The sequence below is a fragment of the Salvelinus namaycush genome, chromosome 11 (genome assembly GCF_016432855.1).
Source record: "Salvelinus namaycush isolate Seneca chromosome 11, SaNama_1.0, whole genome shotgun sequence".
Lineage (NCBI taxonomy): Eukaryota > Metazoa > Chordata > Actinopteri > Salmoniformes > Salmonidae > Salvelinus > Salvelinus namaycush.
The window spans coordinates 39,369,894-39,395,103 of NC_052317.1; the positions used below are offsets into that span (position 1 = coordinate 39,369,894).

The window sequence follows — 25,210 nt, forward strand, 5'->3', positions numbered from 1 at the left end:
GAGCTATCGGAGAACAGACTCATTCTAATGTCTGGAATGGAATTAATGGAACGGAGTCAAACATGGTTTCCGTAAATTTGATTTGTTTGATACCGTTACATTCATTCTATTCCAGCCATTATAATGAGCCTGTCCTCCTATACCTCCGCCCACCCACCTCCACTGGTGTACACACATACAGTGCCCCAGGTCCCATTACAATGAGCCTGTCCTCCTATACCTCCGCCCACCCACCTCCACTGGTGTACACACATACAGTGCCCCAGGTCCCATTACAATGAGCCTGTCCTCCTATACCTCCGCCCACCCACCTCCACTGGTGTACACACATACAGTGCCCCAGGTCCCATTACAATGAGCCTGTCCTCCTATACCTCCTCCCACCCACCTCCACTGATGTACACACATACAGTGCCCCAGGTCCCATAGTTCTATAGTCAAGCACTACTTTTGACTAGGGCTCTGGTCAGCACTATATTGGGAATACAGATGTAGTTTCTAATTTGATCACTCTTATTGCTGGGAATTTTCCTGCACAGCAGAAAATGCAAACTTGTAGTGTATTTGAGGTTAAAAAGACTACTAAAGTTTGTAATTTCCACTTTAAAATGTCTGACTTGATTTGCCCCAACGAAAAAATTATCAACCCCTACAAAAAATGTCCAATAATTATAATTCACATAATAATTCCCATTTCCTGTTGCTGCAGGATTATTTTCTTGCTCTAGCAAACTGGCTCAAATTAAGATCCTACATCTGTAGGATTCCATTTGTGTCAATCATGGACATTTTTGGAGCCCTCTGTTAACTCAACAGGGGCTTGAAGAACGACTGGACTCAGTCGGCTCATTCTTCATGTCCTATGGCCACATGATGGCTCCATGATTACATCCCAAATGGCATCCTATTCCTTATATAGGGCCACGGTTTTGACCAGGGCCCATAGGATTCTGGACAGAATTATTGCACATGGTAAGGAATAGGGTACAATTTAGGACACAACCAGTCACTCTCTCTCTGTCTCTCCATCTTTCGCTTTCCCCATGTTTTCACAGCCCAACGTCCCCTTTCTACACACACACACACACACATACACACACTGATCAAAACACCAGGGTCAGAGGTCACGCATACACACAGTTGTACTGTAAACACAAATGGCTGCTGCATTGGTTTGTCTGCTTTGTTCATTTCCGTTGATTTGTCTTTTGACTCCCATTAGATTAGAGATTCATAACACAACATAGCCGGGATTCAATCCAAGGTGTGTTGTGAAGCAAAGCATACTTTTAAAATGTATTAATACGCTCAAACTATACACTCATTTATCGTGAATCCAATCGCAGCGAGCATCTGGGAAAATGCCTTTACACTAGTGCGCTGCTCTCTAAGGCTCCTGGGATTGAATCACGGCCTGAGACTGCTACCAAACAACATCTGTAAATCAGTCCTGGTCAGAGATAGCAGAGAACAGCTCAGAGCACCTTAGTACTGTCCACTGAGACCTGGGTTAGGCCTGGGTAGGATATACATTTATCCCATCTGGTGTGGCCTAATTGTGCATTCATTTTGGCCATGTAAGTGTATCACCACTCCCTTTGTCTGAGGCTAGTCCCAAATGGCACACTATTCCATACATAGTGCACTACTATTCACCAGATTCCTATGGGCCCTGGTGGAAAGCAGTGCACTATATAGGGAATAGGTTGGCCTTGACCCCCGTTACATACACACAGAGGCCTACACAGACAACAAGTAAACGATACAGGACGTGTATAAAAGTTTAAACACCCTAGTGTCACCTTCATTGGTGACATAATAACACCATGAATATAATATGACAACTATAATACTGACGTCACATGTGGAAGGCATTTGATGAAATGCTAAAAGGATGGATGAGGAACGAACAAGATTGGAAGGAGTTTATGAAGGAAGTCATATCTTTTGAACAGAGGGCCAACCTGTCAAACAGACGTTTATTTACAGCTAGCTATCATCTCTAATCAACTCCTATGTTTTCATCTGGGAGAAAAGGTGAGATCTGGAAGAAATGGTGAGATCTGGGAGAAAATGTGAGATCTGGGAGAAAAGGTGAGATCTGGAAGAAAAGGTGAGATCTGGGAGAAAAGGTGAGATCTGGGAGAAAAGGTGAGATCTGGGAGAAATGGTGAGATCTGGGAGAAATGGTGAGATCTGGGAGAAATGGTGAGATCTGGAAGAAAATGTGAGATCTGGGAGAAAAGGTGAGATCTGGGAGAAATGGTGAGATCTGGAAGAAATGGTGAGATCTGGAAGAAATGGTGAGATCTGGAAGAAAAGGTGAGATCTGGGAGAAATGGTGAGATCTGGAAGAAAAGGTGAGATCTGGGAGAAAAGGTGAGATCTGGGAGAAAAGGTGAGATCTGGAAGAAAAGGTGAGATCTGGGAGAAAAGGTGAGATCTGGGAGAAAAGGTGAGATCTGGAAGAAAAGGTGAGATCTGGAAGAAAAGGTGTATAAAAGAAAGTCAAAATTACTTTCAGAGATCAAAGAGATCAAACAGAGATCAAAGAGGGAGTTCTGAATACTCTGATCCGTGGTTGGCAGCAACATTATAGTTACAAACCAAATCGAACCCTATTCCCTATATAGTGGACTACTTTTGACAAGGACCCATAGGGCTCTCATCAAAAGTAGCGCACTATATATACAGTTGAAGTGGGAAGTTTACATACACTTAGGTTGGAGTCATTAAAACTTGTTTTTCAACCACTCCACAAATTTCTTGTTAACAAACGATAGTTTTGGCAAGTCAGTTAGGACATCTACTTTGTGCATGACACAAGTACTTTTTCCAACAATTGTTTACAAACAGATTATTTCACTTATAATTCACTGTATCACAATTCCAGTGGGCCAGAAGATTACATAAACATAGTTGACTGTGCCTTTAAACAGCTTGGAAAATTCCAGAAAATTATGTCATGGCTTTAGAAGCTTCTGATAGGATAATTGACATAATTTGAGTCAATTGAAGGTGTACCTGTGGATGTATTTCAAGGCCTACATTCAAACTCTGTGCCTCTTTGCTTGACACCAAGGGGAAATCAAAAGAAATCAGCTAAGACCTCAGAAAAGAAATGTAGACCTCCACAAGTGGTGGCTGGTTCATCCTTGGGAGCAATTTCCAAACGACTGAAGGTACCACGTTCATACGCAAGCATAAACACCATGGGACCACGCAGCCGTCATACCGCTCAGGAAGGAGACGCATTTTGTTTCCTAGAGATGAACGTACTTTGGTGCGAAAAGTGCAAATCAATCCCAGAACCACAGCAAAGGACCCTGTGAAGATGCTGGAGGACACAGGTATAAAAGTATCTATATCCAGAGTAAAACAAGTCCTATATCAACAACCTGAAACGCCGCTCAGCAAGGAAGAAGCCACTGCTCCAAAACCGCCATAAAAAAGCCAGACTACGGTTTGCAACTGCACATGGGGACAAAGATCGTACTTTTTGGAGAAATGTCCTCTGGTCTGATGAAACAAAAATAGAACTGTTTGGCCATAATGACCATCATTATGTTTGGAGGAAAAAGGGGGAGGCTTGCAAGCCGAAGAACACCATCCCAACCGTGAAGCACGGGGGTGGCAGCATCATGTTGTGGGGGTGCTTTGCTGCAGGAGGGACTGGTGCACTTCACAAAATAGATGGCATCATGAAGAGGGAAACTTATGTGGATATATTGAAGCAACATCTCAAGACATCAGTCAGGAAGTTAAAGCTTGGTCGCAAATGGGTCTTCCAAATGGACAATGACCCCAAAGTTGTGGCAAAATGGCTTAAGGACAACAAAGTCAAGGTATTGGAGTGGCCATCACAAAGCCCTGACCTCAATCCTATTGGAAATTTGTGGGCAGAACTGAAAAAGCATGTGTGAGCAAGGAGGCCTACAAACCTGACTCAGTTACACCAGCTCTGTCAGGAGGAATGGACCAAAATTCACCCAACTTATTGTGGGAAGCTTGTGGAAGGCTACCCGAAACGTTTGACCCAAGTTAAACAATTTAAAGGCAAGGCTACCAAATACTAATTGAGTGTATGTAAACTTCTGACCCACTGGGAATGTGATGAAATAAATCCTTCTCTCTACTATTATTCTGACATTTCACATTCTTAAATTAAAGTGCTGATCCTAACTGACCTAAGACAGTGAATTTATACTAGAATTAAATGTCAGGAATTGTGAAAAACTGAGTTTAAATGTTTTTGGCTAAGGTGTATGTAAACTTCCAACTTCAACTGTATATATTTATTTTTTTATTTAACCTTTATTTAACTAGGCAAGTCAGTTAAGAACAAATTCTTATTTACAATGACGGCCTACCCCGGCCAAACCCGGACGATGCTGGGCCAATTGTGCGCTGCCCTATGGGACTCCCAATCACAGCCAGGTGTGATACAGACTGGATTCAAACCAGGGACTGTAGTGACGCCTCTTGCACTGAGATGCAGTGCCTTAGACTGCTACGCCACTCGGGAGCCCATATATAGAGAATAGGGCACAAAGATCCAATATGTTATGTATGGGTTCTATATGTCATTCTATGCATTAGCGCACCATTTAGGACAGTCACAGTAGAGTGCTGAAACACGGCCCTACTGATGGACCGCTTCACCTCTTTCCTCCAGCATGAGTTCCTTTCCTGCCTGCGTCTCAAACAGCACTCTACTCCCTATGTAGTTCACTACTTTTGACCAGAGCCCAGTAGTGCACAACATAGGGAATAGGATGCTGTTTGGGACGGAACCCCTGTTTCCATGACTACCCACACACCTCCTCTCCACAGAGGAGATTACCACTGCATGTGAAGTCAAATCAACAATGATTGTCAACGTACCTAAGTGAAATAATGATGGTGAATTGCATGATCAGAGTTTACCCACAGCTACAGAGCCACTGTGTGTAGGCCTTCACATACACCACTATAGAGCACTGTGCCCAATACCAGATGGGGTAAAGCAAAGTACCAAATATTATATCATACGTACAGGCCACTGGACAGACAGTACCAGCATTGGTCACTCAGCACCAATCTCAAAAGTGTACCATTGCCAGATCAAACTACAAGTAGAGTACAATTTTAGTTCCCCCCCAAGAGCCCTTGATGCTTTAGTTTCAAGACTACACCATCATGACTACATCCCAAAAGGCACCCTATTCCCTATATAGTGCACTACTTTTGACACGAGCCCTATGGTGAGCCAGTGAGTCCATAGAGCTCTGGTCAAAAGTCGTGCACTATATAGGGGACAGGGTGCCATTTGGGACGCATCCCTAGTCTACAATAACAACATGATCAGATAGAAACTCAGTGAATGAACCTGGACACAGAAGTCTCAGAATAGAAACTCAACAGTGAATGAACCTGGACACAGAAGTCTCAGAATAGAAACTCAACAGTGAATGAACCTGGACACAGAAGTCTCAGAATAGAAACTAAACAGTGAATGAACCTGGACACAGAAGTCTCAGAATAGAAACTCAACAGTGAATGAACCTGGACACAGAAGTCTCAGAATAGAAACTCAACAGTGAATGAACCTGGACACAGAAGTCTCAGAATAGAAACTCAACAGTGAATGAACCTGGACACAGAAGTCTCAGAATAGAAACTCAACAGTGAATGAACCTGGACACAGAAGCCTCAGAACATTGAATTGTACAAGTGAATGTCACCCAAACCTCTGAACCTTTGGTCTGCAACCCTTTATAAAAATACTATAAAACTTTTCTGAATGTGTTGTTTTTTTTGCTTCTTGTTCTTCTATTTAGGTATAAATATGGGGAAAGATCTACTCTACTGTTCAAGTGACAGAGACAAATACAATAATATTTGAGGGTGGGGGGGGTTGGGGGAATTTGTACAAACTGCAAAGATTCATTTTATTACAAAAGCTCTTTCCCCCGTTTCCCAAACACACCATATTGACCTCAGATGAGTGAAATGTGGGGTAGATATGTATTGCGATGAGATAGAAATACAGAGGAGGAGGAAGAAGCATTTGAAGAAGCCTGCTACAGCTCCGTTCTTTCCCTATAGGTTGCTCTACATACTGTAAGTGGTATACTGTATACAAAACCCTATTTCATTGTCCATACAGTCCACACATACACCTCACTGTTACCATGGAGAGAGTTACCTCACTGTTACCATGGAGAGAAGTACCTCAATGTTACCATGGAGAGAGTTACCTCACTGTTACCATGGAGAGAGTTACCTCACTGTTACCATGGAGAGAGTTACCTCACTGTTACCATGGAGAGAAGTACCTCAATGTTACCATGGAGAGAGTTACCTCACTGTTACCATGGAGAGAGTTACCTCACTGTTACCATGGAGAGAGGTACCTCACTATTACCATGGTTAGAGTTACCTCACTGTACCTTCTAGGTGTCAAGCACAAGGTCATTCTTTCTCTATCTTGTCAGATGTCAAATCGCCATATTGGTGGTAGTGGCTGTTATACCATGATGCCTTTGGCTGTGTCCCAAATGGCACCCTATTCCCTATATAGTGCACTAGTTTTGACCAGAGCCCTATGAGCCTTAGTCAAAAGTAGTGCACTACATAGGGAATATGGTGAAATTTGGGAGACAGCCCATATTTCCCTTTCATTCACTTCTTGAAGCCCTTTGGCCATGCCGGTTGAGCAGTTTGTGGCGGCATGGAGAAGAAGCATGTTAAAAAGAGCCCCACATACGGAGTACAAGCTGTCGCCTTGCCTGAGCACAGCTGGGACGCAACACTGTCTCTTTCAACATGTAAGAGGTTGTGTGTGTGTGTGTGTGTGTGTTTCTGTGAATTTAAAGGCGTGTAAGAGTGTGTGTGTGTTTCTGTGAATTTAAAGGCGTGTAAGAGTGTGTGTGTGTTTCTGTGAATTTAAAGGCGTGTAAGAGTGTGTGTGTGTTTCTGTGAATTTAAAGGCGTGTAAGAGGGTGTATAATAAGGAGAAAAGTTCAGCAGCTGTATCTGTATACAGTACGTTTATACAAGGTTATACTAAGGTTAAAATGATCTACCCCACTGAGATTATATACAGAGATGGTGTGAGAGGAAAGAGAGAGGGGTGGAGAGTCCAATAGAGAAGAGATGGATCTGGACGATGTCTATTAGCATGTAAGTAATCAAACTCTGCTGAATCCCCACCTAGTTTAAGAAAAGTACTTCCAGCCTCTCTTTCTCTTATCATGTCTCCCCTCTTGATTGTGGCTTTCGCTTTTTCAGCTCTTGGAGCTGAAGATTGCACACAATAAAACATTTGAGAGAAACTGTGTCAGATAGTTTGCGTTTGTTTGTGTGTGTACGTATACGATACAGAAAGCATAGAGAGAATAAATGTATCTCTCCAACAAGTGTGTGTGTGTTTGCGTGTGTGTCTGTTTTATATGTATGTACGCATGTATGAAAACAAGTATTCACTATGTATTACAGAATACATCTCTCTCACACGTGTGTCTGCATCCTCTGAGTGTGTCTCTGGTTGTACTCAGTACCAGGAGGAGAGTACTCAGTAGCAGGAGAGTACTCAGTAGCAGGAGAGTACTCAGTAGCAGGAGGAGAGTACTCAGTAGCAGGAGGAGAGTACTCAGTACCAGGAGGAGAAGTGTAGGAGAAGCGGGTGGTCCCATAATTCCCCAGCACAGTTTCAGGACCCGGACATGGGCCTTGGACTGGTCCTTGCACTGGCCCTGGTCCCACCCCTTGTCCAGTTGGGTAGACCTCATAGGCCGGCCCTCCTTCCAGGGGCGGGGCAAAGCCCATCCGATAGGTAGGGTACTGGGCGGGATAGCCATAGTTGTCATAGGTCAGCTGACTGTTGTTGTCCAATAGTCCGCAGTCTCCGGGGAAGTCGGTGGTCTGTGAGGCAGGATGGGAGGGGTGGGCGGGGTGGGAGGGGTGGGCGGGGTGGGAGGGGTGGTTGGTGTTGGGAGGGACTTGGCTCGGGCCCGCCCTGGTGAAGGTGTTGAACTGGGGGTAGTTGGTGTGAGACATCCTGGATGGAGGTCTGGGGTCATAGCACCCTGCCCTTGACCCTGGGACTCCTGGGACCCCTCCTGCAGCCACCACCCCTCCGGGACCCCCTGCTGGGCCACTGGAGGTAGCACCTGTAGCTCCCCCCGGAGGGTTGGGGGTCCGGAACTCTCCCTGGTACAGCATGGAGCGGGAGGACGGCCTGGCCTCGTCGTGGGTGGTCGCACGGACATTATAGTAGCCATTCGTTGGGTCCTAAGGACAAACATGATGAGGGAATAGCGAGTGATTTTTTTACATGGGTTTGAATTTGAGGTGTGGTCAGGGTTGGGGGCAATTCTAATCAAAGGCAGTGCATTCAGAAAGTGATTTACATGTAAAATGTAAAAAATGTAGTCATTGAAAATGAATGACATTTTTTCAATTATTGAATTGGAATTTCAGTTTACTTCCTGAATTGACTGCCTTCAATTCGAATTCACCCCAACCCTGTTTGGGCATATTTGAGGTGTGATGTAGTCATGTTGTGTGTTGTATTGTTGTAGGATAGAGATGAGGTGATAGTGAGCTTTTTTCTTATTACATGCAAGAGTGTTCCAATTTGAGGTGTTAGCATATTTGAGGTGTTAGCATATTTGAGGTGTGAGGTAGTTAGTATTAGTATTCTGTGTGATATGCTGTTGTGTATTGTGTTGTATGTACTGTACATATGAGGAGTTTGTTGGTTTGATGTAGGAGGGTATGAAGTGAGTAGCAGAGAGAGAGTTACTCACCTTGAGTTCGTATTCCTCGCGGGTATCGAGCTCACTGCGCAGGTCCTGCTTCAGATCCATATCGTCTTTGAATGGCTGAGTGGAGGGAGAGAGGGAGACAGAGGGTAGAAACTAAACCATCAAACAACAAAACACACAGAGAGAGAGAGAGAGAGAGAGAGGGAGGGAGAGAGAGAGAGAGAGGAGGAAGGGAAGAGAGAGAGAGAGAGAGAGAGAGAGAGAGAGAGAGAGAGAGAGAGAGAGAGAGAGAGAGAGAGAGAAGGAGGGAGGGAAGGAGGGAAGGAGGGAGGGAAGAGGAAAACAGAATATCAGGTTTTTCATTTGATGAAAATGTCGTTTGACAAATGTTTGGTGAGTACAGTTGAAGATGTAACAGGACCATGAAAGCACATGAAGGTGAATTCAATCCAGTGGTTTACTCTCAAACAACAACTAAAGGCTTCAGCACCTTATAGCTTCTAGAACAATTTATGTCTTAAATATGTTGTAATGACAGTTATAATAGCTGTATGTCAAATGACAACCCATGTGGCCGGTGGCATTAATCACATCTTACATAGAGCTTTCTCAGTGTAGCCTAGTGCAGGGTTTCCTCAGTCTGAGAGAAGTCTAAGGGTTTCTCAAATAGCACCTTATCCCTTTATAGTGCACTACTTTCAGTTAGAAGTAGTGCGCTATGTAGTGCATCCATTTGGAACACAACCTCAGTCTGTGAAGTCTAAGGCAACAGAGAACAGATGCCCCCCCTTCATGCTTCATTTGATTGTTTTACCATGAAGTCTGTTGCTATATTTTAAATGCACTTTAAAAAAAAAAAGGAACTGCAACACGAGAGGAAGGTTCAGGAAGGTTCCCTTCAAAAGTGTACAGCTGAAGCATTTCGGAGACAAACACCTTTTGTCAAAGCTATTGCACTTTAAATAATGTTTGATTTGATTTGACTCATAGCGGTGGGTGTTGGGTACTCACGGAATACATGGCCTTGACCATGCGCGTTGCCGTGGAAACACCGCCCGACTCCTCCTCCAGACTATGTGTCTCCTTGTTGACTGTCTCCACCTTGATGTCCGGCTTCCCCAGAGTGACCCCACGACGACCTGGAACCAGAACAAGACAGATGACTCGTGAAGCGCCTAACAGAGTGCTTATGAAGACTTTATGTATGCTATATGAAGCCTTTATAAGCTGTTGTTCATTTAAAGTGGGACAGACATCTGAATAACAGTACTTTTGGATCAACGTTTAGATCTACAGTACAACAAAAGAGAGAGAAAACAAGTCATTCTTATTCAGTTTTAAATAAGCGATCATAAATAAACACGTGACTATTTGTGGTTACACAGTACATTGTGAATGACTATATGAATGACAGTCACACACAGCCACACCCACATGCATCCCAAATGGCACCCTATCCCCTGTCCCCTATCCCCTATCCCCTGTCCCCTGTCCCCTTTCCCCTGTCCCCTATCCCGTCCCCTATCCCGTCCCCTATCCCCTGTCCCCTATCCCTGTCCCCTATCCCCTGTCCCTGTCCCCTATCCCCTGTCCCCTATCCCTGTCCCTGTCCCATATCCCTGTCCCCTGTCCCCTATCCCGTCCCCTATCCCCTGTCCCTATCCCCTGTCCCTGTCCCCTATCCCTGTCCCCTGTCCCCTATCCCGTCCCCTATCCCCTCCCTATCCTCTGTCCCTGTCCCCTGTCCCCTATTCCCCATAAATGTATAGGGCATGACTTTTGACCAGAGCCCTGGAGGGGGGAATAGGGTGCCATTTGGAACACGACCACAAACATGTTGCATGCAGAGGGAGGGAGTAGTAACTAGTTGGTACACGACTCACTGCCTTTCCGTTGGCGGTAGAGGAAGAAGGCTAGAGCCAGGAGAAAGATCAGGAGCAGGATGGAGGATCCAACTGTTCCACCAGCTATAATCCCCACTGGTACTATCTCTGTACAGACAGACAGACAAACAGACATGGTTATACCAAACCTTTCCCATACTATTGGTACTATCTCTGTACAGAGAAACAAGAGAGACAGAGAGACATGGTTATATTTTTCAGGGAAGTTAGGAAAGCTAAGGCTAGCTTTTCAAACAGAAATGTGCATCCTGTAGTACAAACTCTAAAAAGTTCTGGGACACTGTAAAGTCCATGGAGAATAAGAGCACCTCCTCCCAGCTGCCCACTGCTCTGAGGCTAGGAAACACTGTTACCACCGATAAATCCACTATAATTGAGAATTTCAATAAGCATTTCTCTACGGCTGGCCATGCTTTCCACCTGGCTACCCCTACCCCGGTCAACTGCCCGGCACCCTCCACAGCAACCTGCCAAAGCCCCCACCATTTCTCCTTCACCCAAATCCAGATAGCTGATGTTCTGTAAGAGCTGCAAAATCTGGACCCCTACAAATCAGCCGGGCTAGACAGTCTGGACCCTCTCTTCTCAAATTATCTGCCGAAATTGTTGCAACCCCTATTACTAGCCTGTTCAACCTCTCTTTCGCATTGTATGAGATTCCCAAAGATTGGAAATCTGCCGCGGTCATCCCCCTCTTCAAAGGGGGTGACACTCTAGACCCAAACTGCTACAGACCTATATCTATCCTACCCTGCCTTTCTAAGGTCTTCGAAAGCCAAGTTAACAAACAGATTACCGACCATTTCGAATCCCACCGTACCTTCTCCGCTATGCAATCTGGTTTCAGAGCTGGTCATGGGTGCACCTCAGCCATGCTCAAGGTTCTAAACGATATCATGACCGCCATCGATAAGGGACATTACTGTGCAGCCGTATTCATCGACCTGGCCAAGGCTTTCGACTCTGTCAATCACCACATTCTTATTGGCAGACTCGACAGCCTTGGTTTCTCAAATGATTACCTCGCCTGGTTTACCAACTACTTCTCAGACAGAATTCAGTGTGTCAAATCGGAGGGCCTGTTGTCCGGACCTCTGGCAGTCTCTATGGGGGTGCCACAGGGTTCAATTCTCAGGCCGACTCTCATCTCAATGATGTCGCTCTTGCTGCTGGTGATTCTCTGATCCACCTCTACGCAGACGACACCATTCTGTATACTTCTGGCCCCTCTTTGGAACTGTGTTAACTAACCTCCAGACGAGCTTCAATGCCATACAACTCTCCTTCCGTGGCCTCCAACTGCTCTTAAATGCAAGTAAAACTACATGCATGCTTTTCAATCGATCACTGCCCGCACCTGCTCGCCCGTCCAGCATCACTACTCTGGACGGCTCTGACTTAGAATACGTGGACAACTACAAATACCTAGGTGTCTGGTTAGACTGTAAACTCTCCTTCCAGACTCACATTAAGCATCTCCAATCCAAAATTAAATCTAGAATCGGCTTCCTATATCGCAACAAAGCATCCTTCACTCATGCTGCCAAACATACCCTTCTAAAACTGACCATCCTACCGATCCTCGACTTCGGCGATGTCATCTATAAAATAGCTCTATAAAACACTCTACTCAGCAAATTGGATGCAGTCTATCACAGTGCCATCCGTTTTGTCACCAAAGCCCCATACACTACCCACCACTGCGACCTGTACGCTCTCGTTGGTTGGCCCTCGCTTCATACTCGTCGCCAAACCCACTGGCTACAGGTTATCTACAAGTCTCTGCTAGGTAAAGCCCCGCCTTATCTCAGCTCTCTGGTCACCATAGCAGCACCCACTCGTAGCACGCGCTCCAGCAGGTATATTTCACTGGTCATCCCCAAAGCCAATTTCTCCTTTGGTCGCCTTTCCTTCCAGTTCTCTGTTGCCAATGACTGGAATGAACTGCAAAAATCACTGAAGCTGGGGACTCATATCTCCCTCACCAGCTTTAAGCGCCAGCTGTCAGAGCAGCTCACAGATCACTGCCCCTGTACATAGCCCACCTGTAAACAGCCCATCTATCTACCTACCTCATCCCCATACTGTATTTATTTATTTATCTTGCTCCTTTGCACCCCAGTATCTCTACTTGCACATTCATCTTCTGCACATCTACCATTCCAGTGTTTAATTGCTATATTGTAATTACTTCGCCACCATGGCCTATTTATTGCCTTAACTCCCTTATCTTACCTCATTTGCACTCACTGTATATAGATTTTTTGTTTTCTTTTTTTCTACTGTATTATTGACTGTATGTTTTGTTTATTCCATGTGTAACTCTGTGTTGTTGTTTGTGTCGCACTGCTTTGCTTTATCTTGGCCAGGTCGCAGTTGTAAATGAGAACTTGTTCTCAACTAGCCTACCTGGTTAAATAAAGGTGAAAAATAAAATAATAAAAACATTAAAATACCAAAACTTTCCCATACTATTCAATAGTGAAATCTTGGCCAGTAATCTAAAACATCTCAGAGAAGTATGTGACCCCCCCCCCCTTTTCAAGAATCAATGGCTAAATCATTCATTCAGTTATAAAGAAGAATGTACCAAGATTGCCCCTTTAAGACATACCTCTCTCCTCCAGGGTGATGATCATGGTCCCGGGTCCGAAGGTGTTCCAGGCGGTGCAGTTGTACGGAGAGTGGAAGTCAGACTCCATGACGTTGTTGATGGTGAGGGTGGAGAGGACAGCTCCTCCCTGGGAGTGAGGTTTGCTCTGCTCCACCGTGTACCTCTCCAACAGAGTCCCCTTCTCCTTCTCCCATACGTTCTCCTTCCATGCCCACACCTGGAGGGAGACACACACACACACACACACACACACACACACACACACACACACACACACACACACACACACACACACACACACACACACACACACACACACACACACACACACACACACACACACACACACACACACACACAATTAGGGAGTCAAATGGAGAATAGAAAAGTGCAGAGTCCTGGTTGAGCATTTGTCATATATGACTTTACTATCGGAAGCGGGTTCAATCCCCTCGTCTACCGTTCCCACTGTTTCTCCCCTTCTGATTTCCTTACCGTCTAAAGAAAGTGCCAAAACACAATAACAAAAAATCTTTACACTGTATACAGAGGCGTATACACACACACACACACATACCGGGCTGAGGCAGGTGTACACGAGCAATAAAGAGTCTAGCAGGTTTTTCTACTTTAAATCTGCTGAAGTAGTTATACTATTAAATATGGAGTATGAATACATGAAATATGCAACGGCCCACATGTTGTGCTAATGTACCTTTTAACAAATTGGCTGGAGAAGGGGGAGGAAAAAGAAACTAAAGATTTGAACTCATCCCCTCCCCTTCCCTCCCACCCCCCCTACCCCACCCCAGTCTACTTTCTGACACTCACACAGCACCATACTTCATATTTCATAGGTCTTGTGTCTCTGCGTTAAGCTAAAACCATAACGTCGTATCACATTATACGCCTGGAGTACTCACTGGCTCAATCCCAATAGCATCCTATAGTGCACTACCTTTGATCGGACCTCTGGTCAAAAGTAGTGCACTATAAAGGGAAAAGGGTGTCATTTGGGACACAGCCACTAAAAATGGCATGGAGACTTTTTTTTTTAAACCACAGATTAGTGTCATGTCTCTCTGCTGTTGTCGTGGATAATTGACGCTGAAAGGTACAGAATTTTACTCAACGATCTCCCCTCCCCTCTCACACCTGGTCTGTCAACCTCATGTCATCCCCTCTCTCACACCTGATCCGTCAACCTCATGTCATCCCCTCTCACACTATCCATCAACCTCATGTTGTCCCCCTCTCACACCTGATCTGTCAACCTCATGTCATCCCCCTCTCACACCTGATCCGTCAACCTCATGTCATATTCCTCTCACACTATCCATCAACCTCATGTCGTCCCCCTCTCACACTCGATCTGTCAACCTCATGTCATCCCCCTCTCACACTATCCGTCAACCTCATGTCATTCCCCTCTCACACTATCCATCAACCTCATGTCATTCCCTTCTCACACTATCCGTCAACCTCATGTCATCCCCTCTCTCACACTATCCATCAACCTCATGTCATTCCCTCTCTCACACTATCCATCAACCTCATGTCACCCCCTCTCACACTATCCATCAACCTCATGTCATCCCCTCTCACACTATCCATCAACCTCATGTCATCCCCCTCTCACACTATCCATCAACCTCATGTCATCCCCCTCTCACACTATCCGTCAACCTCATGTTATCCCCCTCTCACACTATCCATCAACCTCATGTCATCCCCCTCTCACACCTGATCCGTCAACCTCATGTCATCCCCCTCTCAAACTATCCGTCAACCTCATGTCATCCCCCTCTCACACCTGATCCGTCAACCTCATGTCATCCCCCTCTCACGCTATCCATCAACCTCATGTCATCCCCTCTCTCACACTATCCGTCAACCTCATGTCATCCCCCTCTCACACCTGATCCGTCAACCTCATGTCACCCCCCTCTCACACTATCCATCAACCTCATGTCATCCCCTCTCACACCTGATCCGTCAACCTCATGTCATCCCCCTCTCACACTATCCGTCAACCTCATGTATCCCCCTCTCACACTATCCATCAACCTCATGTCATCCCCCTCTCACACTATCCGTCAACCTCATGTCATCCCCCTCTCACACTATCCGTCAACCTCATGTCATCCCCTCTCTCACACAACCCCTTGACATCAGCACAGTTCTCATTCATTCACTCTCTCTTGTCTTTGATCTGAATGTACTTACAAAGCCTTACAATTCATAAGCAATTATAACATATACAAAGCATTTATAAAGGGATATACATTAAAGTTATTATAACGTGTTACAGATATTTCCCAGGATATTTCCCAGAGTTCACTTCACTCACAATCTTGTCAGGTGGAGGGGTGCTGGCAATGTAGCACTTGACCTCCCCTCTCTCCCCTCTCATTGCGTACTGGACTGGTTCGCTGGAGATGATGGGAGGGCCTGGGGGGGAGAGACAGATAGGATGTCATTTCAGCTACACTCCAGTCGTGACAGAACGTCTGATAATGAGTGGAAATTGAGTGGTGGAAGAGGTAATTAGTCGTTTAAATCTTCGTCACGGTTCTTATTATTAGTATCTTTCTTTAGCACGCTCGTCCTTTTACACCGTTGAAGCTGGAAACGTCATTCAAACATTACAATTTTCAGACTATTCAGGCTTGTATACATTTTTTTTTATATATATATATATTTGATACTTTTTCAACTATTAAGCTTTTTGTCCTTCGTCCACTTTCATGGGATTTCCTCGGGATTCTATAGGGCCCATTGTGACATCATCACTCCCAACATGATATTCTATTCACTGTAAATAATGTAACTTTTGACACATATCAGCGAATTTGACAATTTTCCCAAAAAGTTAGAGTGTATGAAATCTCCTCCCTGCTTCTCTGCTATTCAAATCTGAAAATCGTAATAAAAAATATCTGATACCAATCTAATTATACAGCTGTTTTAGTAACCGCATACATTTTTCAAACAACTGAAATTTGTAACATTTTCGCAGCACTTTAGACAAAAACCTGGGTGTGCACTACACGATTGTGTCCCCGATTTAGCTGTCCCAGACACATTTTTGAGATCGGAGACAAAATCCCCATTTTGTTGCCTACTCGGGTTGTGTGGCTGTCACCGACGCCTGTTTCATGTGAGCCGGGTCAGAGACGCAATCTGAGGGCTACTGATCCTGTCTTTGAGCAGTCCCAGACACACTGATATTTGCAAACATGTTTGTCGTTTGAGATATGCAACAACAAGTTTTGAGAACGATGATCAGCAATAGCCAAAGAGAGCACGCCAGAGAAGAAACCAGTGAGATGATGGCGTTGTTTCACATCACCCATGAGAGATGATTACTACTAGTATGTGTTTGTACAGTACTTGCCTTTAACCAAAGCGACAAATCGTTACAGCTCTGAAGTTCACCAGAAATGGTATTAAAGTCAAAATGTTGGCTAGATATTTCAACTCTGTATGGCAAGTGTGAATTACTGACTGAAAAAGGGTTTATGAGACTGCTTTGAGCCACCGCTTGTTCTAGCTACGATAACAATCTAATCACATAATTGTTTTTGTGCGACAGAGTGGTATGGAGAAGCCTCACCACCAAGTGAAGGATCTTATAGTGTCTGTGTCAGATCGTTTACTGTGCTCATCTCTACGTTGGCAAGACAATAAACTACAGGAAAGACGGTCGTTTTAAATCAAAATCAAATCAAATTTTACTTGTCACATGTGCCAAATACAACAGGTGTAGGTAGACATTGCCATGGAATGCTTACTTATGAGCCCTTAAATAACCAACAACACAGAGTTTTAAAAAGTAAGAAAAATGTTGATAGCAATGTGAGTGGCTCAGCAATTTTAGGATTTTGAAAGTCGTGCAGTGTACATCCGGCATTAGAGGGTATAAAATCTTGGTCTGCTTCTCTACTATTTAAATCTGGAATCAGAACAGAATTATCTGCTAGCAATAAAAAATGACAGCTGTTTGTCAGAGTTTAAAGTGACGAAAAGCAGCTAGCTAACGCCAGCTAACAGCTCTCTCATGTCTCATCATTGAGCACCCCAGACGCAGCCATTGCTATGGATACCAATGCATTTCAACGAAAAAAGGGCCACAGACTAGAAGGGTAAAAAATTAAGATTTCTAGACCTACCTCCTCTTTCACCCTTTAAGCTTTCAACTCCAAACCAACATTGGTTCAGACTGACCCTAACTAGATCTTAGATTGCTTGTCTAAAGACTTTATGATACTATATATACATTTTAAACTATAATCATGAAGACATTTCATAAATTAACATGGGTTTGAATGAGAACCATGGAATACAGAAGTAACTATTCAAAATGGTCCTGCTCCTGAGCCAATTAAGCTACAAAACAAACTTTAAAACATTCAGCTTATCCTAACTTCAAATTCTTAAAAATCTGTACCAGCTATAACTACGTAAATGTGTATAAATTAGCATAAAATAACTAACCAACAGTAACTCTTGAACCGTTCAAGCTAGATACACCAAACAAACTTTCACATGTTCAGGCCATCCTGACTTCAAATTCATTAAAACATGTATCAACTATATACATTTGCATAAAATAACCCACCAACAGTAACTCTTGAACCATTCAAGCTAGAGACACCAACCAACGTTCACATGTTCAGGCCATCCTATCCACTGCCACAAAAACAAATGTAAAGAGTTAAAGAAAGTCCCACAATGTTTATTCACAGTAAATGACCATCTAGTTGTAACATAGCAGTCGTATCAGGGCCTGTATTCATTTAGGGGGGAATTCCGACTTGAGTTATGGAATGGAATTCCCTTTTAATGCACTTTTTCTCTCTCTGCGTATTCTGACATTGAACTTAAGCATGAGAATAGCATGATATTGATCAGTTATTTGTTTGGGGTGGAGATTGAATAACGACTGAATCGTCCCCTTAGCTTCTCAGAGTAGTAGCACTGATCTGGGATAATTGTTGCCTTTTTAGATTATAATAAATTGACAAGGGGAACCTGATCCCAGATCAGCACTTCTGCTCTGAGACCCTTTTTGAATATGGGCCTGTGATGGGGCCGGCCGATGTCCTTCACAAAAAAAGTTTTTGTACTAAAAGAACTGAAACCGTTTCTTCCAAACTTTGATATTTATTTTCAATATATAAATACAAAAAAGGCTTCAAAATGGCTAAGAGTTAAAATGGTAAAAACAAGGACTAAAAGATTAATCGAATAAAATAATAATCCTCACTGGTCTATCGTTGCTTACCACTCTCATTCCCTGGTACACTCCCATAAACATTTAAACAGGTGTAGCTCATTAGCTCAATTAGTGGGAGAGACCTACAATTACCTCTTTAGCCAATAGCAACTCAGACAAATAGTCAATTACTAGACACTTAACTGTTTCATGTAAAATGGTGGAATGAGATCTCTATGTCATGATACTACATAGTCCTGCGGTAGACAGCTTCTCACTGCAGACAACGAGCATCAGCCCTCTGCACCATAGAATAAACTGTTTCTTCAAAACGTTTTAATTTATTTTCAATAAATATATTCACACGAAAAAAGGCTTCAAAATGGCAAAGAGTTAAAAATGTAAAAGCACGGACTAAAAGATTACCATAAAATGGTAATAGAAAACAGCGCCCTATACATAAATAAACAGCTAGAAAAACTTGGGGGAAATTATTAGTCTTTTAAATGAGGATGTGTTCACATGGTCCCAGAAGTAGTAACAGTAGAATCAAAAGGATATTCATGTTAGAAGTGACACTGTGCTGTGAGTGTGTGTGTGTGTGTGTGTGTGTGTGTGTGTGTGTGTGTGTGTGTGTGTGTGTGTGTGTGTGTGTGTGTGTGTGTGTGTGTGTGTGTGTGTGTGTGTGTGTGTGTGTGTGTGTGTGTGTGTGTGTATACTGTACACGGCTGTGCTGTAACTGACCGTTGACTGTAAGAGTGACCTCAGTCTCTCCCACTCCGATCCTGGGGACGATGGCCTTACACACGTACTGACCCGCATCCACCTGGCTCACTGACTTCAGGACCAGCTCCTCGTTGTTACTGAGGACCTGAGAGAAGCACACACACACACACACACACACACACACACACACACACACACCCACACACACACACACACACACTCACACACGAGGGAGGGAGGGAGGTTTGATGGAAGCGAGTTGTAAAGGGAGGGAGAGAGATATTTAATTCATAAAACATGTTGATTTTCTCAGCCGCAGGCTCCATTAAAGTTCCTGTAGTTTTTCTTAATTCGCTATAATGCATTAATAAAATATTTATGGAACAGGTTAGGAGTTCAACATTAGGAGGGTTTAAAACCCAACTGGGGGGGGGGGGGGGGGGGTAGTCTTAGGGTTGGAGTGAGTATGAAGTTCAGGGGGGACAAGGTTCAACGCTGAGTAACGGCAATATTGACTTAAAGATATGATGATTACCAGTACCTAAATGTAAAGAGTACCGGCATCCAAAATAAGTTACATCCGGCACCTATTTCACTCCAATTCAAGCACTAGTAGCACGGATAAGGGCTTCAGGATATGGGCTTCAGGATATGGGCTTCGGGATATGGGCTTCAGGATATGGGCTTCAGGATATGGGGTTTCTGGGTCCAGGACAGCAGCAGAGTAGGGGTCAATTCCACTTCAATTCCAGTAAATTCAGGAAGTATACAGAAATTCCAATTTCCCCCAAAAATGATCATAGACAAGCATTGAGAAAAATAGTTTCAGTTTACTTCCTGAATTGACTTTATTGAAAAGGAATTGACCCAAAGCGAGGATCTATAGCAGAGGACTTGTCAGTTCTCACCATGCTAGATCCCTTCTTGGTCCAGGTGAGTGTAAGAGGAGGGTTCCCGGTCCACTTGCAGTTGAGTTTGGCGTCAGAGTCAATGTCCACCGTAATCGGCGTGGGCGCCCCCTTCAGGATAGGACCATCTGACAGACAGACAGATACAGTAGTTAGACAGGTATATAGACAGACCGATATATGTATATAGTAGAGACAGATGGACAGACAAGTATAGTAGACAGACAGACAGACAGACAGACAGACAGACAGACAGACAGACAGACAGACAGACAGACAGACAGACAGACAGACAGACAGACAGACAGACAGACAGACAGACAGACAGACAGACAGACAGACAGACAGACACAGTACTTTCAGAAAGTATTCAGACCCCTTGACTTTTCCCACATTTTGTGACATTACAGTCTTATTCTAAAATGTATTAAATATTTAGCTTTGTTATAAAATCTACACACAATACCCCAAAGTGAAAACACATTTTTAGAAAAAATGTCACATTTATTAACGGTAAAAAACAGAAATAGCTTATTTACATAAGTATTCAGACCCTTTGCTATGATACTCGAAATTGAGCTCAGGTGCATCCTATTTCCATTGATCATCCTTGAGATGTTTCTACAACTTGATTGGAGTCCTGTGGTAAATTAAAAATATAATTGATTGGACATGTTTCGGAAAGGCACACACCTGTCTATATAAGGTCCCACAGTTGACATTGCATGTCAGAGAAAAAACCCCGGCATGACGTCGAAGGAATTGTCCGTAGAGCTCCGAAACTAGATTGTGTCGAGGCACAGATCTTGGGAAGGGTACCAAAACATTTCTGCAGCACTGAAGGTCCCCAAGAACACAGTGGTCTCCATCATTCTTAAATGGAAGAAGTTCAGAACCACCGAGACTCTTTCTAGAGCTGGCCGCCCGGCAAAACTGAGCAATCGGGGGAGAAGGGCCTTGGTCAGGGAGGTGACCAAGAACCCGATGGTCACTCTGACAGAGCTCTAGAGTTCCTCTGTGGAGATGGGAGAACCTTCCAGAAGAACAATCAACTCTGCAGCATTCCACCAATCAGGCCTTTATGGTAGAGTGGCCAGACGGAAGCCACTCCTCAGTAAAAGGCACATGACAGCCCGCTTGAAGTTTGCCAAAGGGCACCTGAAGGACTCTCAGACCATGAGAAACAAGATTCTCTGGTCTGAAACCAAGATTGAACTCTTTGACCTCAATTCAAAGCATCACGTCTGGAGGAAACTTGGCACCATCCCTACGGTGAAGCATGGTGGTGGCAGCATCATGCTGTGGGAATGTTTTTCAGCAACAGGGACTGGGAAACTAGTCAGGATTGAGGGAAAGATGAACGGAGCAAAGTATAGCAAGATCCTTGATGAAAACCTGCTCCAGAGTGCTCAGGACCTCAGACTGGGGTGAAGGTTCACCTTCCAACAGGACAACGACCCTAAGCACACAGCAAAGACAACGCAGGAGTGGCTTTGGGACAAGTCTCTGAATGTCCTTGAGTGGCCCAGCCAGAGCCCGGACTTGAACACGATCAAACATCTCTGGAGAGATCTGAAAATAGCTGTGTAGCGACGCTCGCCATCCAACCTGACAGAGCTTGAGAGAATCTGCAGAGAAGAATGGGAGAAACTCCCCAATACAGGTGTGCCAAGCTTGTCATACCCAAGAAGACTCGAGGCTGTAATCACTGCCAAAGGTGCTTCAACAAAGTACTGAGTAAAGGGTCTGAATACTTATGTAAATTTCTAAAAACCTATTTTTGCTTTGTCATTATGAGGTATTGTGTGTGAGGGAAAATAACAAACAATTTAATCCGTTTCAGAATAAAGCTGTAACGTAACAAAATGTGGATAAAGTCAACGGGTCTGAACACTTTCTGAATGCACTGTAGATCTGTTGATCTGGCTGAGGAGCATAAAGAACATCATAATGCTCGAGCTGACGGTTCCATGGGAGGAGAGGATTGAGGAAGTACCAGGCGCTGTACAGACAAGGGAACGGAAGGCCTGCCAATGGAGATTGGGGCAAGAGGTATCCTCAGAGTAAAAGGAACACAGAGGAAGAAGATCGCACAGCTGGGCAGGAGGTAGAGAGAGCATCACATTGGTTGTGGCTGAAGAGGGAGGAGCAGTGGTTAAGCCACCTGGCTCAGTTCGGGCCTGATCAACGCAATCATCACACCCTTCGGAAGGTGGAGTGAGAATCGTCGAAACACCTAACGAAGAGGGGACCTCACCTGAGGATGAGCCAGGAGCAGCACACCTGCTGTTTGCAGGTAAAATGATTGATACTGTACAGTGGAGGCTGCTGAGGGGAGAAAGGCTCATAATAATGGCTGGAACTGAGTGAATGGAATGGCATCAACTACATGGGAACCATGGAAACTGTGTGTTTGATGTGTTTGATACCATTCCACCTATCCAGCCATTACCACGAGCCCGTCCTCCCCAATTAAGGTGCCACCAACCTCCTGTGATGCAGTAGTAGGAAGACACAGGCAGACAGGTATACAGACAGACGAACTGACGGACGGACAGAAAGACAGACACAGTAGACAAGAAAGCAGACAAACAGACAGACTAATATGCTCTGCTGTCTCAGTCTCCTGCCTGTTTATCTGGAGGTATGGAACTAGAAATGTCATGTCTGGGTGATGTTGGTCTTCACATGTAAATGCATGAGCTGTGGAAATGAATTTCCTCTTCGGAGGACAATCACATCTATCTAATGGTCAGACTCACAGTGTACGTTGACCAGGATGCTGAGGTTGGTGTGTCCCACAGCGTTAAAGACTGAGCAGGAGACAGGCTCGGTGTGGAAGGAATGGTCTGCTGTGGTCACAAACACACTGTCTCTCATCCCCTCCAGGAGAACACCCCCCTTCGCCCACCTGAGAGAGACACACAGGTGGAACAGTCTCATCAACACATACTGATCTTATATGTTCACAATATCATAGACACAAACTAACAGACACACCAACAGACACACCAACAGACACACCAACAGACACACCAACAGACACACCAACAGATACACTATCACAGGTAGTATTCACTAGACACACATTAACAGACACACCAACAGACACACTATCAGACACACTAACAGACACACTAATACACACACTAACAGACACACCAACAGACACACTATCACAGGTAGTATTCACTAGACACACATTAACAGACACACCAACAGACACACTATCAGACACACTAACAGACACACTAACAGACACACTAACAGGCACACTATCACAGGTAGTATTCACTTGTCACGTTCCTGACCTGTTTTCCTTTGTCTTGTATTTATTTTAGTTGGTCAGGGCGTGAGTTGGGTGGGTTTGTCTATGGTTGATTTTCTATGTTGGGATTTTGTGTTCGGCCTGGTATGATTCTCAATCAGAGGCAGCTGTCAATCGTTGTCCCTGATTGAGAATCATACTTAGGCAGCCGGGGTTCACGTGTGTTTGTGGGTGTTTGTATCTCGTGTCAGTGTTCGTGCCACGCGGGACTGTTTTCGGTTTTGTCACGTTGGTTGTTTTGTGTTTTGTTGACTTTCATTAAATAATGAACACTAACCACTCTGCGTGTTGGTCCGATCCATGCTCCTCCTCGTCTGAGGAGGAGAACGACTATGACGACCGTTACAGAAACACCCACCAAAAAAGGATCAAGCAGAGTGGGAACAGACAGCAGCAGAGACCGAGGACACAGGACTCGTGGACTTGGGAGGAGATCCTGGACGGCAAAGGACCCTGGGCTCAGCCAGGGGAATATCGCCGTCCCAAGGCGGAGCTGGAGGCAGCGAAGGCAGAGAGGAACCGGCGGTATGAAGGTACGCGGCTAGCACGGAAGCCCGAGAGTCAGACCCAAAAATTTCTTGGGGGGGGCACACGCGGAGTGTGGCAAAGCCGGGTAGGAGACCTAAGCCAACTCCCCGTGCTTACCGTGGAGTGAGAGGGCGTCGTACTGGTCAGACACCGTGTTATGCGGTGGAGCGCACGGTGTCCCCAGTACGCGTGCTTAGCCCAGTGCGGGCTATTCCACCTCGCCGCACTGGTAGGGCTAGGTTGGGCATCGAGCCGGGTGTCATGAAGCCGGCCCAACACATCTGGCCTCCAGTGCGTCTCCTCGGGCCGGCGTACATGGCACCAGCCTTACAAATGGTGTCCCCGGTTCACCAGCATAGCCCAGTGCGGGCTATTCCACCTCGCCGCACTGGCAGGGCTACGGGAACCATTCAACCTGGTAAGGTTGGGCAGGCTCGGTGCTCAAGAGCGCGTGTCCTCCTTCACGGTCCGGTAATTCCGGTGCCACCTCCACGTACCAGTCCTCCGGTGGCAGCCCCCCGCACCAGGCTGTCTCTCCGTCTCCTCCCTACAGGTGTGCCTGCCTGCCCAGCGCTGTCTGAACTGCCTGCATGCCCAGCGCTGTCTGAACTGCCTGCCTGCCCAGCGCTGTCTGAACTGCCTGCCTGCCCAGCGCTGTCTGAGCTGCCTGCCTGCCCAGCGCTGTCCGTCTGTCCTGAGCCGTCAGAGCTGCCCGTCTGTCCCGAGCCGTCCAGCCAGGACCAGCCAGAGCCGTCCAGCCAGGACCAGCCAGAGCCGTCCAGCCTGGACCAGCCAGAGCCGTCCAGCCAGGACCAGCCAGAGCCGTCCAGCCAGGACCAGCCAGAGCCGTCCAGCCAGGACCCGCCAGAGCCGTCCAGCCAGGACCCGCCAGAGCCAGCCAGCCAGGACCCGCCAGAGCCAGCCAGCCAGGATCCGCCCCTCAGTCCGGTGCTGCCCCTCAGTCCGGTGCTGCCCCTCAGTCCGGTGCTGCCCCTCAGTCCGGAGCTGCCCCTCAGTCCGGTGCTGCGTACATGGAGGGTGGTTGTTAAGAGGAGGCCACGGGGGCGAGTAAGGAGGCGGACAAAGACATTGTTAAGGTGGGGTCCACGTCCCGCGCCAGAGCCGCCACCGTGGACTGACGCCCACCCAGACCCTCCCCTAGAATTTATGGTGGTGCGCCCGGAGTTCGCACCTTAAGGGGGAGGTTCTGTCACGTTCCTGACCTGTTTTTCTT

The 25,210-nt window shown here is 45.5% G+C and overlaps 1 protein-coding gene across 1 annotated transcript in view; it reads right to left on the reverse strand.

Moving 5' to 3' along the window:
- Positions 1-7,491: 7,491 nt before the first annotated feature.
- Positions 7,492-25,210, reverse strand: part of LOC120055411 (kin of IRRE-like protein 1) — a 22,900-nt gene continuing 5,181 nt past the window's right edge. Inside the window, exons 7-16 of the mRNA XM_039003274.1 lie at positions 22,883-23,031; positions 20,121-20,248; positions 19,231-19,357; positions 15,619-15,719; positions 13,269-13,485; positions 10,634-10,741; positions 9,762-9,889; positions 8,793-8,867; positions 7,644-8,274; positions 7,492-7,541 (exon numbers count right to left, since the gene is read on the reverse strand). Coding sequence (XP_038859202.1) covers positions 7,492-7,541; positions 7,644-8,274; positions 8,793-8,867; positions 9,762-9,889; positions 10,634-10,741; positions 13,269-13,485; positions 15,619-15,719; positions 19,231-19,357; positions 20,121-20,248; positions 22,883-23,031 — 1,714 coding nt within the window. The remainder of the gene's footprint in view (positions 7,542-7,643; positions 8,275-8,792; positions 8,868-9,761; positions 9,890-10,633; positions 10,742-13,268; positions 13,486-15,618; positions 15,720-19,230; positions 19,358-20,120; positions 20,249-22,882; positions 23,032-25,210) is intronic.